Source organism: Lupinus angustifolius, chromosome LG05 (genome assembly GCF_001865875.1).
Source record: "Lupinus angustifolius cultivar Tanjil chromosome LG05, LupAngTanjil_v1.0, whole genome shotgun sequence".
NCBI lineage: Eukaryota > Viridiplantae > Streptophyta > Magnoliopsida > Fabales > Fabaceae > Lupinus > Lupinus angustifolius.
The window spans coordinates 23,649,994-23,669,191 of record NC_032013.1 but is presented as its reverse complement, the minus strand read 5'-3'; the positions used below and the strand labels follow the sequence as shown (position 1 = coordinate 23,669,191).

Below are 19,198 nucleotides of genomic sequence, written 5' to 3'. Positions count from 1 at the left end.
TCCTATCAATACTTATTATTGATGATCTACTATAATATTATACAACTAATCAATGTGTCCCGTTGATAAATAACTTTATTATTTTGTAATAGTGTCTAAATCAGTGTTTTCAGAATCGACCATAGGGTCCAACCGATTTGTTAACCGGACTTGAAAATGATTCTATTTGTGGTCTTAATTGAATGAAAGTTGAACCACTTTGAATTGGGGAAAATTCAGTCTGACTATGTTAACCCAGTTAAAGGAGATTAACCCGAAAAGTAAACCGGACGGGTCACTTAAAAATATAAAAAGTGAAACATTGTTCTAATATTTTGTTTTACCACAGTAAAAAAAGATAAAGATACATTTCAATATAATTATACATAATTATTAATTATATGTACATTTATATATCTATATATTTATAAATAAAAATTATTAATTATGTATGAAATAACCCAATCAAACCAGACAGCTTAACCATTTAAACCTAATATGTCGATTTGACGTGTAGCTTGAATTTCACAACATTAATCTAAACCCCCAAAATTATCAATTGGACTTTTATTATCATTACCTTTGACATGTAAATGGAACCATATTTTTTCCTCTCACTAAATTTAATATTACAAATTAATACTTTTAAAAATAAAAGTATATACGTTAATTTTTAAAGTAAAATTTATTGTATGTGATAATATTAATTTAATTTTAAAAATGTAATATAATAATGATTTTAGATTTAAAGAGATAATATAGTATAAGTAGTAAATATAAATTGCTAGAGAATTAACATCATAGGAAATATATCCAAAAAGATAAATAAATAAATATAAAAGTAATAGTAATCAATTAGAACATTTAATAACTATGCCAATATAAGTATTATATTAGAAATAAAAATGGGCTACTAAATACCCAAATATCTATTTTTGATATTAAAGCTTTACTTCAAATAAGTTATCATTTGGTATGAAAATTAACAACATGGTCTTGTGGATCTTATTATTATTCAATTTTACACAATAGCACATTTATTTTACTTTTAATTCATAAATCAATTGGATTATTTTGAATTAATTATATAATAGTTGATCAGTTATTTTCGATTTTCCATTTCATTTCTTAAAATAAAACTAGACCAAACTATATTATACTTCTATTTTAAGTTATAGTTTTTGTTATATATAGTTTTTGTGCCTAAACCTATATCACTCAAGTTGGATGCATTATTCCAATTGATCAATACAATTAACACTATGATCAGACTAATGCATCATGTTGGATGAAAGTTCAATTCATGAAGTAATTTCTCTATCACAAACATTAGTAACACCACCATTCTCTTTTAATTAAGATGAATAAAGTATACATGTTATGTGTGAACCAAAGGATTATAGATATTGATAAAATACATATGCTAATTGTTTTGCCAAACTATACTTTATACTTTATAGTATCCAATGAAAGAAGGAAAATGTATATTTTATTACATATAGTTAGTTGCAAATATTGAGTTGTTGATAAGATTTTTGACATAGCATAAGATTTAAGTTACTAACTACCCATTCCTCTTCCTTTCATAACATGTTTCCTTAGACCAGGTATATGAACACTAGTGATATAATTTTTCCAATTTATGCTCTTTACATCAAACCCAAATTCCTTCTTTTCTTCTTCAGACATGCTTTCCATCAATCTTTGAGTATTACTGTTATCAAACCTGCATCAAACAGTTGTTTCTTCTAACTCATTACTTTATTCTTCAAAAGATGCATTAACAAATATTTGTTGTCCGAAATCATGTCTCATATGTTGTCTCAGACTAATAAAAACATTCATTATTGTTGTTGTTTTTGGTTCATTATCGTTGACCCGAGACAGACTATGGTTGGGATAACATATCTTTGTCATTGCATAACTAATTAGTATTACCACTAGTTGAAGAATGAGAGGTTAATTACTAGTATCTAACCTTCCACCATAAAATGTGTATGGCTCATAAATGTTGGCCAAGTACTTTGCTTGCTCCACTGATTTTCTGCAAATATTTTCAAGTTTCTGAGACACTTCCTTTGAGTGTGTCATATTTGTGAGGCCACTTTTCTGAATAGCATCTAACCAAAGATGGTCAGAGAATTCTTTAGTGGAGCTAAACAACTTCATCAATGGAACTTGAATTGGTCTACCCTTTGAGTCAATGCATGGTGATGAATTGTAATGTTCATAGAGCAATTTTGCAAGGTCTTGGAAGACTAGAGGGTTCACCACAGATGAAGCAATTTGGTATACATTTATATCTGCCTTTTGGTTCATTCCATGCCTTGCAATTGCTGCCAATATTGCATTCACAACCATGTCTGCTGGAACCTGTCACAATTATTAACCAAACTTTTATAGTTTATGAGTTTATACTTATACCTTTCTTTACCTTTTCAGATTATGGACTCTTTAGATCAAATTTCATCTATGTATAAGTATTTAAGTCTCACATAAGAACCACCTATACAAATATCGATACAACACAATATAGATATGTTGAAACGTAAAAAAAATATCGTAAAATAACTGAATAATGTATACACATTAGACTAAAAAATCATCTAAAGAATATCAAAATATGTATCGGATATACGACAACCATTTTAAAGAATCAGTGGTACATATATTCTCACTTACCACATCTAATACTCCATTTGGGTCTACCAAGAAACCTGTTAGTTGCCCTTTCCCATAGCAGAGAACAATTGGATCCATCATCCTAGTTGTTAAAAGAAAAAAAATGTTAATTCTATAATCGGAGCTTTATTGGGTTTAACCGGTTTAAACAGTTAAACCGGGAGAAGTCACATATTATGTTTAACTAGTTTAAACGGTTAAACCGTTCAGTTTAATTGGGTGATTCCATATATAATTAATACAAATGTCACAAAAATTCTTGTTTTTTATTTTGAGGGAGAGAGATACCTATTTCCTTCCATCCAGCCAGGAAATGGTTCTATAAAAGTGCTCTCAATAACACTTGGCCTAATTATAACAACTGGAATATCCTCTCTCAATTTATCTATCATCATTTCTCCCATTGCTTTTGTGAACACATAAGTATCTTGCCATCCATATCTTCTAGCCCTGATTAAACAATAACTCACATCAAATATATGAATCATAATATTTGTCTATGCACTGATAGTGTAAAAATTTATACATAATCAATATATTATCCACCATTCATTTGTGTTACTTTTATTTAAGAGTCGATTGAAAATCAATGGTGGATGTTATAGTTTTAACTGTTAATGCATACATCTTTTTCTGATTTGTCAACATCTTGTGACATCAAAATCTACATAGGATGCTGAATCTTTGTGATACCACTTTCCTTATTGATATTTTCATAAATAGGGCAACAAAATGAAAAATAATAATACCTTTCTAGACCCAACTCTCTCATATTTTGAGCTAAAATGTTGTCTTCAATGTTTCCCTTGTAATCTGTAACAAGATTTATTTCACCTTCAATGTCCAATGTTGGAAGGACTTTTGATGAAACTTCTGATATAGAGTTTTCTCTTGCTATGCAATCTCCAATCCTAAATGGTCTTTCCATGATTCTACCATGCCTTTGTCCATTAACATAAGCTGCACATTACAATCAAAGATTTTGAACAAACAATGTCACTATACTTGTATTAAACATTAAAGTTTTATAGGTGTTTTGCTGAATTTTTTCAACCAATTCTTCTCTTTTTACCTGTTGAAACATGAATAAAAAGCTTAAGCTTCTTGCACTTTTTCGCAATCGCCATAAGGCGGCACGGGCCTCTGGTGTTTATGTTGATAGCAGTATCATATCTGACATAAGACATTGATCAAAATATCACAGTAATTGAAGAACATTTGGAGAGTAAGAAAAAAAATTGAAGACTAAGAAGCTAACCTTTCATCAAATGTCGTATTCGCCGCAGAATTCACGATTACGTCTACCTCGTCTGCAATAACATCATAAGTATCTCCATCTAGTCCAAGATTGGAGTCACAAATATTGCCTACAATAGGAACTAGCTTGCTCAACATGAAGGCTTCATAGGATTTTCCATGGATTTCTCTTAGGCAACTGAAAACCTCTGCATTTATGATCTAGACCACAAACAACTAAAATTTTAATATGAAATCAACGAGTGAAAACACGAAAATCGATCAAAAATGGTTTTTGAACAACTAATTCCGACAACTTATCGCGACACATTAGTATAGTAAAGTGCCTATACTTTGTGTATAAAACTATTAATTGTTGGAATAAGTTGTTCAAATTATATTGAAGTGATGCAATGTAAGATGAACAAAGAAAATGTCATAAAACCATACTTCATTCTGCAATCTCCTTATTGCACCTTCTTTGTTCTCAGCCTTAATCAAAAGGTACATTTTTCCCACATCAGGTTCTGTCCTTAAAATCTTCTCAACAAGAACTGGACCAATAGTAAGTAAATGTTAACCATATACCATACTTAAAAGCATGAAGGAAAAGCTTAAGATGCATCGAAAATTCTGTTAGGGTCTGTTTACGAGTTTAGTTTTCGAGGTGAAGGAAGGAAAAGGCAAGGCTTGGAAGCTATAAAATACACTGATGAGATGGTTTCGAAGCCTTCTTTTTCCCTTCATTCCGATCCAAAACTTAACTCGTAAAAAGACTCTTTGAGTTAATAATACCTTTTGCTAGAAATCCAGTTGCACCAGTAATGAAAAAATTCTTCCCTCTAAGAAACTTGACAATTCCTATGCCAGCTTCCAAGCCAATTAATGTGGTGGATGTTGGTCCACCATAACTCACCAAATCCTTGACTACCAAGTTTCCTGGATCCATTAGAGTTGTAGTGTGATCTGTGCTAACCAATGTTGTTGGTCTTTCTGTTAATATAGAAGAAATCTTTGTTACATTACCACTACCTCCTTGACAATGTACAACATTGTTCTTTCTCCTTGCATGGAACCACTCATTATTTTCATTCACTCTAGTGAATTTGTTTGGTGAAATTGAAGAAGAACTTAGGGACAAAAATACCATGACTAGAAGAAGAAAATGAAAATCAACACAATTCAATACAAAGGGTGTTAACTAAATATGATGTAGTTGAAAATGGTTGAGTTGAAACCTTAGCTAATTTGTTTCTAAACAAAAGGAAAAAGCAAGTAAACAAACTTAGCTTATAAAAGATGTGTGATGAAATTTATGAATATGAAAGAAAAGTAGGATGGGTTTAGGATGAAGGAGAATATTGTTAGGTACTTATAATATTGTATTTTTTGATGAAATGTGAGAGTATCTTATAAGGGCTCTCTTTATGCCACCCCTTCACACATTTCATAAGCTAATATGTAGGGTGCACTCTTTATTTGAATTGTTTCATTAATATTCTTGGTTAAGTTGAGGTTTTCTGTTACCAACATTTTTTGGACAACCTTATAATATAATATTTGTAAATAACTTTCACATGATATCTCTATTCATTCAAATGATACATGTCTATGTTTTCATTAACATAATTATTTCTTAAGGAGGATACAAGTTGTTGAGATAAAAAATAAGTACTCTATTTTCATATACCATATTATCAAAATGAAATAAATATACTACATGTAAATATTAATGAGATGTTTTATTTTTGTGTATATATGATTATTAAACATTGTATTCTTTTCTAGAAATTAGAGGGGCAGAAAGGGTGTGGGAGAGTGTTAGGTTCTACATGTTGGAGTTGGCCACCACAAATATTTTAGTTCAACTATATAGCTCAATAACAATTTTAGTTAATTTAATTGATTGAACTATATAGTCCAAAGTTCTCATCACTTCTTCCATCTATTGTTCAATTGCGTAAAACAATGGGTTAATTTTACCATTTCATGTTCATCTATGTAATTATCAAATCACTAGTGACTTTATCTTAATCTTAATCACTTTCATCTATTTGTTAAGTTATTCAAGAAAAGAAAAAAAGGAAGAATTTCTTAAGTTAATCACATAGGTTTGAGATGTTGGAAGCCAATCTAAGTATCTAACAAGCCTAAATACGAATTAATTGATTTTTGTGAGCAATTACTTTAACTATAATATGAACTATTGTAAAGAAATTTTGTATATTCCTACCTTATTAACTATAATACCATAGCTCTCTACCTTAGAATAATTTTTAGAAAAAACGAGTCCTTAAATTATTCTAATTTAAAAATGTCATTGGTACAAAACTATAGGGTATACAAGATTAATAACCAACACATGGTATACCAAATATGAATACTACAATTAGAAAATGATTATATGTATATATTAAGCAACAATTAGCATCAACAATTTCTTCATCCAAATCATTTATGCAATGGTGATCTCCAATCTAGATCTTCTTGTGGATAATCTTTCTGAAGTTCATTAGGTGGTATGAAACAATCCATAGATAAACCAGGAACATTGAATGCAACATCATCAATAACCCATGATTCTTCCAACCTAGTAATACCATGTCCTGCTTTTATATTATCTCCAAACCTTGTTATCATAACATTTGATTTGCCACTATGTGCAATCATAACACCATCCACAACCTTATAATCCTCAATTTTTGTTGACATAGTTGTCTCCCAATATATAGGGTGTGTCCCTGGTGATTGAATCCTAGTAAGATAAGAGTCTTCTAGGTACACTAGTAAACCATTTTTTTGACAAAAGTAACCAAATGTAACATGTTTTATCATCTCTGCTGTGTTATCACTTCTATCAACTAAGTCTTTTTGATCAGCACATAGCTTTAACATAAAACAATCAATGCCTGAGATTTCTTGTTCTCCCATGTATTGTGCACCACAGAATACAGCAGACACTGCCAAAGGGTCTAGTCCCTACAATATGTACAACCAAAATGTTGTTTAAGGGTACCAAAAGCAAAATAATTTACATTTTTCAGTATCACTAATATGCAATTCAATTTTTGGTCTAACCCAAATCATGTCTCGCGCCGATAAAAATATTAATTACGACAATAGATCTTTGTTCACAATTAACATACAACAATTTAATTTTAACACAATTATTCAGTTGTTAACTAGAGGCTAAGGCACTCATGATATGTGTGAATGCACTTTTTAATTATGTTCTTAATGTTACATAATGTTAAATATATTGATTCGTATGTTGAAAATAAAAAAGTTACAATCTAGGAATTTCTCTATTCAATAATGGAAAACAGCACAGGGACTATTTAAGATGCTGATCAAGTCATTTATATTGAAGAGTGGACCAGATGGTCCAATAAAAAGTTGTTTGAAATTTCAGAATGACATTAAGTTCAACTATTTCTAAAAAAAAAATTACCTTTGTTTTCTTAGTCATCTAAGTTTTTTCTACTTTTTTATGTGAAAAGAATCTTAATTTAATAGGTATATACCAAAATAAGAAGAGCTTAGTAGGAAAAAACAAAGATCCATTATATTGGCCGGTAGCATATGGAAAAAGCATGCTCAACATTAATTAGAATGAACAATACTTCATTAATTGACATTAAAGAATTTTTAAAAGAGTTGAAAATATATGCTCATCATGTTTTTGTTTGTCAAGATTTTAGTAAGGATTTTACATGTATTCACTAATAGTGTAAGAGTATTTTATATTAGCAACAAATCATTCATCGTTAATTTGTTAATCACCATTGACTCTCAAACAAAAATCAATGGTGGATGATGTACTGACAGTGTAAAAAACTTTACGATCAATACATAGATTTTAAATTCTTTTAGTAACCCTTTAATAATGCTAATTTAATTTGCTAAATGCCAAGCCCCACCATTGCAAATTCCAAAAGAGGCTCATTCCTAATATTATTAACAATATAAAAATATTAAACCACTTCATGAAGCTAAGGGTTTGTTGGGTCTTAACTTCACCAATTTTGTTATAATGAGGGGTGACATAATATTTGAAGAATCAAACATCATCCTATTTTAAAAATTGACATTGAGCTGTCTCTCACCAAATTGGTACTTAAATCCTAAAAAACATGATGAAATGCATGAAATCACCAACAATAATTCTAGAATCAAACATCATCATACCTTGCTTTACAAACAAGTAAACCAATCACACCAATTAGAATTCTAAAAACAATATATCCATGAAATAATATAGTTTATTCACACTACTTATTAATCGATCATAATTTTATAATTTAAATTACGATCGATTAATAGAACATGAATAAATTATTTGAAATGAATTGTTAATAGCATTAATCATAGTGAACTTGCCTGAATGGTGCGTCGAAGCGGGCGAACACCACCTTTGGCGGCGTGAGCACCGAGCCAAGGGGTATGGCGCCAAGCAATGGTGCCATCACAACCCGCTTCAACCTTATGACCAGCCACAACCATCTCAATTTGCCACTTATTAGGAGCCATTTGCCACATTACAAAGCAGCCCTTCTCTAACACCCCTGTGCCTCCAACCTCATCCACCACACCCATTGTCACCTTCCCGGTGGCGAACACGTTCTTTACCGCCCCTTCCAACTTCCGGCAGCCAGTCGCCGCCGTGAAGTGTTGGATAATATACTCAGCTGATGATGACACCTTTAACAACAACCGGTAATAAATGGTCATTATTATAGAAAGATTAAACAAAATGTATGCACCGATAACAATAGTTTTATATATTACTAGTCTATTATTCATCATTCATATTTTAATATTATTATGTATAAATATTTATGTAGATAGATATTACAATCTTATATAAGTGTATCTAAATTATAGAAAGAGAGTACAAAAAGTTATAATAGTACTAGTCTAGTAGATAGGATAAAAAGGTTGAGACTTTAGAGTAAATTAGATGCACATGGTAACATGCATAGAAGGACTAATTCCCTTTCTTGCAAAAGAAAATGAAACCTGCAAGTGGGTCTGAGAATAGCAAATTATTTATTGGTGGCACACATGAAATTTGTACATAAAGTGACAAAAATAATAGGACCCTTGTTAAACACCTTTTTTCTTTTTATGCTAACTTTATTTGACAGAGAAAACACATAGATCTTCACTAACACTAAGAAATACTTGTACCAAAACTTCAATAATATCATAAGCCTAACATTGCATTTGAAGGAGGGTGGAGTTAGATATTTTCATCTAACTAAAAACATATTTTCATAAACTTCTATTATAAGATAATAATAAAAAATATTGTTTAGTGCACAAGGCTCTGGAGCAGGATCTCAATTTCTAAATACCCCATGATATAATGTATTTATTCTTTTTAGCTTCAACTTTTTCCTCAAAACCAAAATATTTCACTTTTCAACCTTATATCATGTTATCTTCTATTATAAAATAGAATATGTATATCTAGGTGAGACCATTTATACTTCAAGATACTTATTCATAATTTCCACTTATCAACTATAATTTTTATTCTATTTTTCATTTTTGTCAATGATCAAAGAGAAATGAATACCCATTTGAAAGTGATAATAACCTCATCCTAATCATCTAATATAACACATATTTTGTTCAAAATCTAGACCAAATACTATAGTTGTAAAAACACAAAATGATCTTCAAAGTAATAGTAAAACAAAGAAGTATACAAAATAAAACACAATTGAAAGTAATAAGGTAGATGAAGAAAATGGTTAAGTGATTGAACTAGTGCTTACTTGATTAAAGGGTAGTTTAGGATTAGGAGGAACAGGGAAGAGAGGACAAGCAAGAACACTAAGGAGAATCTTGAGATCATGCTTCTTATTGAAAAAATGAGACTTGATAGAGTTAAACAAGTTCCTTGTACTCAATGAATATGACTTAAGAAACCCTTTCTTTGAAGTAGTGTTGTTATTTGTATCTTGTTCATTGATGGGTTCTTCTGATAATGTTGCAAGCCTACCCATTTTTCTATGCTATGTTATGTTCACTTCTCTATTATCTAAGTAAGTATGGTCGTTGAGACACATAGAGAAAGAGAGAGAAAGAGAGAGAAAGAATTGAAAGAGACTTGAAATGCTTACAACATGTTTTGAAGAAAGAAAGACCATATATCTTAAAAGACATGTTCTGTTCCACTTTCTTGATTAACCACACGCATCACAACTGCGTGTGTTGCACTATCATATGAAAGGGTAAATAAAAATGCTATTTGGTTTTCATTCTTAAATATGAATTTTTTCCATGAGTTTTGGATTTAATTCAGGTATATTTTTATGTTCTAGAATTTAGTTTTGTTTCTATTCATGATTTAACAATATCATAATTGACTATGTTGGACTAAAACCAAATTTTAAAAACATATAATAATGAAAATCAAACAAAAAAGTTAGAAGGACTGAAACCTAAATTTGCTAAATTTTCATGAACCAAAACATTATTAAGTCTACTTTAGTGTGTTTATGCACATATATAAGCATTAAGTTTTATAGATTATTATTGATTGATGACGAGTATAAATAAATATTAAGTGTGTCAATAATCTTACTTTGGACATAATTTATTTTTACAATTAATTATATTTTCTTTATATTCTCTTTAATCTTTATTATAAGGCACCATCTAAAAAATCTTGGTGGTACTTTTTATAGGGCGTTTTACAATTTTTAAGTCTTTATTATAGGGTTTAACTATTTCTATCTTTTTTCCTTTTTATGTAGGTTAAGTCATAGGTCATACATACATAGGGGATTAAATTAAATATTTGTCATTTTGTTGTATTCAAAACTATCAACTAACAACTAGTCAAATATTAAATGGGAGTAAACTTGTAACATTGTATCATTTTTTAGAATATCAAGAAAGTTAACTACATTCACATAATTTTTATTTATCTTTGTAATTTAGTTGAAAGCACTTTACAATAGTGACAAAAGTGAGTAACTTTCTAGAAATCAAATTTGGTTTTGATCCATGGTCGTTGTGTACTAATGATGTCTTTAGTGAATCAACTTCATTCAACATGTTAAGAACTATTAATTATAAGGGTTTAAAAAAACTTGAGTTGCTAGACGATCTATTCATAGAGATAGAGGCTTGGTTCTGAAGTTTTTTGTGCCCTAGGTAAAATAAAAATGTGACCCCTAATTTATCTAAGAAAATTAACCACGTGAATCTCTCACCTAAGGTTTGAACAAAAAATGAGACTTGTGCAAACATAAATGATATATTATTACAAGAATAAAATTTATACATTATTTTCTACAAATTTATCTTTGTTTTATGCATAATATTCTTGGATGTCTTTGGTCTCAAATCAAAAGATTGATTTATGTAGTTAGGGTTCTTTGACGAGGGATATTTTTATTCTCGGATCTTTGTACTACTTTAATAGCATAATCATTTTACTAATATGCATAACTCTAATAGCATCATCAAGCACTTGTTATGCATTAACCTTGCAAAAACAAAAACTTTGCATGTCACGTGCTATGCATATTTTGTTAAAGTAGTGGTGAAATATGTAAATTAATGGTACGCATGCATAAGAGAAACAGAGAAAATAATGTAAAGTTGTAAACCATCTTCACCCCTTTATACTCAAATCACTATAGCAGTGGTTCAAAATATAAAAACGATAGAGATCATTTGTCTTCATGAAGTTATATTCTTTATCTCGGACCAATAAAATTTTAATAAATAATATCAAAATGTTATTTTCTTTTTTTTAAAGTTTATGTTTTTTATGTGATAATATTTTATTGGCATTGGATATAGAATGATTTAGATAGTGATTACTGTTTACTTTTGATTGCTCCCAATGAAATCAGGGTTTGGACACTCAAAACAATGTTTGGATAGAAATCCGTTATAAATGACAAAATCGCACAGATAATGTTATGAGTTCATATAATGTGTTATTTAAGCTATGAGACTTTCACACATAATAAACTAGTCTTTTGGGTTGGATTCTCCTCATGTAGAAAATTAGTGTATTTCATTGAGAGTTGTGTCACGGAAAGTGCTATCTATAGGCTGAATTAAGATACATTATCGAATACTGATAGGTGAGTGAAGCCGCCAAAAGAGAAAGCTACCATTGGGTCAGTGTCGATAGAGTGAAAATCAAATTTGAGGTTCTCCCACCAAATAGACTAGTCTTTTAGATTGAACTCTTCTCATGACTTAAGTCGTAATATATAAGTGCCTCCAAAATCAAATTTGAGGTTGTTAATCACCAAACCAAACAAAACATTATAAGAGATGTTGATTTCTTTTTTAATTAAGACTTTATTAGTTCATTTTATTTTCATAGTGTATATTGTATAGTAAAGTAGGCGCGTGGAGTGTGTGAGTAGAGGGATGGTGAAAGTTGGAAGGAGAAGGAGCTTTTAAGGGAGGAAATGAAAATGCAATGCAGTTGACGTGTCCACATCTCCTTGATATGTAATAATTCCTTTCTTGGTAGTAGTTCGCTGCAAATTTTACTTTCTTTTAGATTGTTAATGTGCCAACTTCTGAAATTTATACTCACTTTTATTTCTTAATGTTAATGCAGAATGGAAATTGAAAATTGTTTATCAAATTAGGACATTTGAATAAGCAATTTTCAACAACATTTCATTTTTAGTAAACATTTCCTAAATTTAGATTTCTTGATGATTATCATCGAGTCTATTTATAAGTTGAATTTTAAAAGAAAATAAATGAAAAATGAAAACTTTAGAATAATTTCATATATAAATCATTTATACTCTAAAACTCAATTTACAAACTAAAGGTTAGAATTCTTTATCCGTATAAATTTCTTTTAAACCGTAATCGAATGGTACCTTTACTCAATATGAGTAATTACGGGTGGTACTGTAGCTGACTTTTATACATGTCTGGCCCTCAATACATTTAATTTTTGATGTGCAACATTTCTTTACCATTTTGTTTAACCTTTTCAATGTGCAAGATATTTTCACTATAAGTAATGATTTAGCACGAGAATTTTCGACTTGATACATTATTTCAGAAAGAAAACGAATAATCTATATAATAAAAATAGTTCATTTAATCTATCAAAAAATGTTTAATTTAGTTTTTCAATACAAACTTAATTTGTTATATTTTTAAGGTGGACTTAAACATTGTGGATTATAATAAATGTGGCTCCGCAGTAATGCATACATGAGTCTCTAACAACACCCTTTACTCAAACTTCTCCCCATTAACTCATTTCTACTCCAAGTAACCACAAATAATATAACTTCAAGTTAATATTATTTTGTAATATTTTCTGCAAGAGTAATATATATCTACATAAGTTATCCTATACATTCACCTATTTTATAAGAAAATCACTTAATAGTTAATAATTGAAGTACTATTTATTACACGTTTTACCTTTTATAGTTAAAATAAAGGTGGTTGTTTCAAGAGAGTGTAACATCTATGTACAATCACTGAAAAGATTTATACACTGTCAATTTATCATCCACCATTAATTTGTATTACCTTTTTTGAAAAGTCGATAATGATATATGACGTCTTATCCCTATTACAAGATTTCAAATAATGACCTCCAAGGTCACAAGCCGCTGCTAGCATGTTTGATATACCTTGGATATAGGGTCATAATCATATTTGGAGGACCCTAAAATGTGAAATCTATAAAATTTGTAGCTTGCAACACTAAGAAAATTTTCATTTTATAAAAATGATTGGGGCCGGAGGCAAATCAGTAAAACATAACTCATAACTTATCTATGAGACAAAAGGTGGCATAATACATAGCAGATCATTGCAAGGACCTCCACATGGAGATACCTTGAAAAAAAGGCAAAGGCATGATCTACCAATTTGACAATAACTATCGACCGACGACTTCTTTTAACCTTTATGTTTATCTGTATCTGCATTTGACCTGCAAAAATCGAGAGCCGCGTCATCGGTCAAGAATTAAAGAATTTAGACATACCAAAAAATAAATACTCAAGCCCTATCCAATGTGGTATAGCTCAGCTAAATATATCAAAGATGGGAACATAGTCAAGCAGTAAAAGGTACAGCCCTCGCTTCGACTTCGACTATGTGTGTAGATGAAAATGTGGAGTCATTGACCTATCCATACAATGATTGATAAACAAGAAATTGATCTTCTAAAACCAAATGTAAATCAATCATAATATAAGATGGTATATACGAAAATGATTGGAGAAGTGAAGGGGGAGAGATGATGGTACCTTATGAGTCAACGCCTATATCTATTTTTGCAGCAGCGAAACTCAGCTAAGAGAGCTATATGATCGGAGGACCATTCGGGAGAAGGGAGTGCTGTGTCTTTCCTTAAACTCTCCTCGTCCAATAACTCCAGTAATGACTCCACAACCAATGAATCCGCTGAAACAAAAATGACAGCTTCATAAATGTGTCTGGGATGTTAAATTATCAAATGATTGAAAGATAGCTCACCTGTATAAAATATGTAATCCAGAGAACCGATAAAATCTCTAGTGAAGTGTGTGAATAATGGCTCATTCGTTTTGCTGTCCAGTCTCCGTTTATGCTGCTCAAATCCGAGACCACCAGTTCTTGCAAAAGATGAATATGCACTGACCTATTGGAAGTAACCAACAAGGCCACAGCACATAAATTAAAATCATGAACGAAAACTGAGGGGGAAATACATAACTAAAGTAGGTGAAACCGTGAAGGAACATAATAAATAAGTTATCCCTTAAGTGTTGCACTTCAATTAAAACATTACCAGTGGCAATTGGTGAGCCAATCTGTTGAGAGGATGCAATATGTTAAGCGGATCAACTGCTAAATCGGGATGTGAAGGATCTACCTTCCCCATTGCAAGAAGTGCATGAGGTGCACTACAAAAGTAAAAATTGCCTCAGAAATAAATTACTGATACTAATAGAAAACCCTGTCAGAACAAGAGCATCCAAACTAGATCAAAAGGAGAAGTAATCAAACCTTTCCGGAACTGAATTAAAGTCTCCACAAACCAACATTGGAATGTCTGCACTTGCAGCTATTTTCTCCAATCCTTTTAAGAGAGTATGCACCTACATAAGGGGGAGAAAATTTATAACAATCACATTTCGGATAAACACACTGTTCAATATGAACAAGGAAAGGTCTTACCTGCCAGAGTTTGACATCCTTTAAATCCTGGGGGACATTTATATGTGTATTTGCCTATACACAAGCAGAATTAGAGTTAGTAATAGATATTGTATTGCATAAAAAGTTGCTTTGATCTAAACTACTAAAAAACCCTCAAATAATGATCCAAATAAGCATAAAATTTGAAACCACACATCTAGCTTGGTCCGTTCTAACTGAGATTTTGAGCTTCTTAATGAAAAAAGGAAACACCTCGGATTTGAACTATCAAGAGTTGTTATACTAGGGCAGCAACAACAACCAAGCCTTAATCTTACTAGGTGGGGCTGGCTACATGGATCAAATGACGTCATGATGTTCTATCATTAATCATGTTCACTGACAAAACATCGATCTCTAAATCTTTCCTAATTGTTTCGGATATGGTTTTTCTTGGCCTCCCTCTTCCTCTAGACCAACAACCATCAACAAAATGATAAGCCAGAACAATCACCATTGAAAAACATGAAAACCTAGTAACCAACAACAGCTTAGAGGGTGAAAAACTTCGACCATATCAGGAAATGACCATCATTATTCATTAGTATAAATGGATAACTAAGAAAAGGCCTTTCATGAGAAGGCCCTATTTTGAACAGATAATGAAGGCTGAAGCTACACTTAGGGAAACAGGGGAAAATAAACAAAAGGCATACACAAAATAGAGCATGTTTGGATTAGCTAGTTCTGTATTCATACCAGCTTACAATCAAAAGCTCCCGAAAATAAACGATTATTTCTACAAAATAAGTGTTACCAAATATGCATGTAAACATAAAAAGCACATCGTGGACCATGAAGGCACACACATTAGTGCAAAGAAGATGATTGCTTGTCGACATAAGTAACAGCTTACCACACAAAGAAGCTGTCTTTTCCCTGGACTATCAACAGGTTGATTGTTAACTTTGGCTTCTAGAACCAGTATTAGTGCAACATTATCCTAAGAACATAAAGAAAACTTGGTAAGCACCTATTCCATAAGAAATAACTTAATTTTTAAAAAGCAGAAGTAGAATTTTTAGGTGCAATAAGCCACCTTAACTAGCCGATTCAAGGCCGTTTTCTGCAGATTGGGTGGAATTATAGCATCTGTTAAAGACTGTGCAGCCTTATTGAATTCAACCTGCATGCAAGCAGAGATGATTATAAGTTGTGTACAAAGTTAAGAGAACTACCATACGTATAAAACAATCCCAACCTCATATTTCTTCACATGTGAAAATCTGTCTCTGCGGAAAAATGTTGCACAACCGTCGATTGAATTGGGTTTGCCATTGTATACCTGTAAACCCGCCATATTAAAAAACTATAACCATTGGAAACCAGTAGACTATAAGAACCTCTTTTATAATAAAATACAGTAACAACCTCATTTGTTTTTCTCTTGTAAAGACCATAATAGCCATGTTTGTCCAATTCAGGGGAAAAAAATTCCTCATAGTGGTCACTTTGAATCTGAGGAGAAATAGAATGCACATTAGCTTAATAGAAAGTTATTAGAATATAGGAAGCAGTTATATCTTTCTAAGGGATTTAGTGCAGTGGAGAAGAAAACAGATTCTAACATAAATCTACACCACATAAGCATGGAAATGAAAGAAAAGTTTTTTAAGCAATAGATGAAAAGATAGTATATCATTTACAACTGGTAGCAATTCGAGTTTAGAAATATTAGATTGACCAGTGGCAGCATTGCTTTGTGCCCCCAAGTCCATGGTCATGTTTTTATTAAAACCAACTGCAATTGAAAATTAAACATGATTTCAGGACAGTGAATGGAAGACTTTTTATTGAACACCATTCAAAAGAAATTTCTTAACAAAAAAAGAGTTGAAGATGAGCACAGTAATTAAATCAAGTTTCTCATCATATCCAAAAGCACTTATGTACCTCCTGAAGACAGATAATATCCGCACAGTAACCAACTATTTCCCGTAACAAATTTTGTTTGCGATATGGCCAGGAGAGAGCCCAAGAGGGGCAGTAACTGTATAGATCATTTTTTGAGGCACATGCATCAGACAATATGTTGTATGATAAAACAGTAAAAGTTCCTGAAGATGTTATACGTCCATCTGCATCTAAATGCCCCATCCCATCAACAGGTACCATGCGGCGTGGGCTAGGCGAGGGGGCAGGAATGACACGGGAAGTTAGTAAAGTGTTAGCATACCCCACTGGAAGTTTTGTCTCGGCATCAACTACAACACACTCAAACTTAAGGACATGACCAATGTCATCAGCTGTTGGGGTATATGTCTTAGATCGTCCAACTTCAAACCAAGTTTCACCACCATTTCGATGCGTAACAGCTGCTGGATACATAGGTGCGGACCCATTTGTCAAACTAGCACTTGACATAGTGGCAGATACGCTAGCGATTGATCCAGACCCAGAATTATTAAATCTGCCAAACAACTCCTCCTCCTCATTTCCATTTTCATTAACTGCACTTGCAGCACGATCATGTAAGACGCGATGATGCTGCCATGCATCTGAAAAACACTTTGGAGTGCAATGGTAACTTTTGGCAACAGGTATTTTGGCCTTAACACAACCTATGCACTGTAGTGTAGCCAGCTCGGATGGATGTATACTACATATAGCAACCTTTTTATCACTTTGTACGCGATACCTGCCAAAAAGACAACCAAATGATAGTGTCAAAAATAAATCCAAATCGTTCAATTATAATATTAACTCAACAGAAAAACCGCACATAAAGGCAGTATTTGGAATCATTTTGGTATATAATATAATCAAAATTTTCACCATTATTTCAGCAATCAACTTTATGGCACCATAAAAACAATAGCAAAGTACATCCAACTTTATGGTATGAATAATCTCAAATAATTCTTACGAATTCCAAATTTCACAGCAATCAATCTAAATTCCCTAGAACTTACATATCACATTATATCCCGTTCCAACACGACAATTAAACACTACCCAAATGTGAAATTCTTCACTGAAATTAGTAAAAGGTAACCAACTTCAATATCAAACATTCAAACGGGTTGAGTTCAAAAAATCATATTCGCTAAACACTCGACTAAACCGTTTATCCAAAAATCACGCCGATCGCAAAACCTAAACATCCTACACCTCACAACTACACACCACTTCTATTCTCCATATAAAATGCACCAAACATAAAATAAATCATATGCGCTATAATAACATTCTACCACATGTATCAATCATCTTCATCAAAATTAAAAAAAAGAAGGGAAAAAGAACTAACCACTTATAGCTTAGAAAATGTCCTTCTAACGGAGCAGTTTCTGGAACATCATCGGTAGTATAGTTGTTATCAGAACGGCGAAGAAGAACATAAGGAGTGAGTTCACATCCAATAATTGGAATATCAGAAGGAAGATGAACACGTAGAACGCTTAACATGTTATTGTTTGAAAAAGTGAGTTAGTCAATTAATGAGTGAATGAGTCACAACACTGTAACACTATCATCAATCATCAATCACCAACAACATGGATTGGATCTTCTATTATTTGGTTGAAATTGGAATGGGATTTGAAGAATGAAGAGAAGAGAAGATTATTAGGGTTTTAGTTTAGTAGAAAAGATGAGTGGGGGGAACAACAAATTTCACTTGGTTATGGTTTTTGTAGGCAAAGTACGATGATATATGATATAAGAGACCAATTTTTGTGATGTTTTGTTTGGTTGGGTTTCAAGGCCCTTTCTTCCTTCTATTTCATTTTTTAGGGTAGATTCATTTTCTTATTTCAAAAAAATTTGAATCTGCCAATTTCATTTGAAAAATGAAAATTTTAAATTGATTTAAAAATATTGAATAATGATCAAATTAATCATTTTTCCTATTAATTATTTATTATGACTTATTATAGGGATATTTTAGTCTTTATCATATATTATTTGATACAATTTAGTTACAACTTTAGATTTTTGCTTTCCTATAGATTAGATTGATATACAGGAAAATTTGTAATGAATAAGATGGATATTTACTTCTTCTTTTTTTTTTTGTAAATTCATAGGTTAAATGTATTCTAAATTTTTTTAATCAATTTTTCTATTTTTATTTCTTAAGTCTCATTTT

The 19,198-nt window shown here is 31.4% G+C and overlaps 3 protein-coding genes across 4 annotated transcripts; all 3 read right to left on the bottom strand.

Moving 5' to 3' along the window:
* On the bottom strand, nucleotides 1,452–5,204 carry LOC109348257 (fatty acyl-CoA reductase 2-like). Its single transcript, XM_019588593.1, has 9 exons — nucleotides 4,693–5,204; nucleotides 4,348–4,451; nucleotides 3,920–4,119; nucleotides 3,734–3,834; nucleotides 3,411–3,621; nucleotides 2,950–3,111; nucleotides 2,662–2,743; nucleotides 1,958–2,352; nucleotides 1,452–1,705 (listed from the first exon to the last, which is right to left on the bottom strand). Exons 1-9 carry the CDS (start codon nucleotides 5,045–5,047, stop codon nucleotides 1,540–1,542), a joined length of 1,776 nt encoding a protein of 591 aa, XP_019444138.1. The 5' UTR covers nucleotides 5,048–5,204; the 3' UTR covers nucleotides 1,452–1,539.
* Nucleotides 5,813–10,000, bottom strand: LOC109348256. The gene is made up of 4 exons (XM_019588592.1): nucleotides 9,681–10,000; nucleotides 8,278–8,598; nucleotides 6,333–6,876; nucleotides 5,813–5,825 (listed from the first exon to the last, which is right to left on the bottom strand). The coding sequence occupies exons 1-3, from the start codon at nucleotides 9,909–9,911 to the stop codon at nucleotides 6,349–6,351; spliced, it is 1,080 nt and encodes a 359-aa protein (XP_019444137.1). The 5' UTR covers nucleotides 9,912–10,000; the 3' UTR covers nucleotides 5,813–5,825; nucleotides 6,333–6,348.
* Nucleotides 13,625–18,740, bottom strand: LOC109348255 (carbon catabolite repressor protein 4 homolog 1-like). Of its 2 annotated transcripts, XM_019588591.1 has the most exons (13): nucleotides 18,359–18,739; nucleotides 17,505–17,746; nucleotides 17,002–17,471; nucleotides 16,480–16,566; nucleotides 16,310–16,393; nucleotides 16,148–16,234; nucleotides 15,965–16,051; nucleotides 15,088–15,141; nucleotides 14,917–15,008; nucleotides 14,699–14,813; nucleotides 14,404–14,548; nucleotides 14,175–14,331; nucleotides 13,625–13,855 (listed from the first exon to the last, which is right to left on the bottom strand). In XM_019588591.1, the coding sequence occupies exons 1-12, from the start codon at nucleotides 18,514–18,516 to the stop codon at nucleotides 14,183–14,185; spliced, it is 1,770 nt and encodes a 589-aa protein (XP_019444136.1). In that variant the 5' UTR covers nucleotides 18,517–18,739; the 3' UTR covers nucleotides 13,625–13,855; nucleotides 14,175–14,182. The 2 variants fall into 2 exon arrangements, with proteins under 2 accessions (XP_019444136.1, XP_019444135.1); XM_019588590.1 differs by having other exon boundaries at nucleotides 17,002–17,746; nucleotides 18,359–18,740.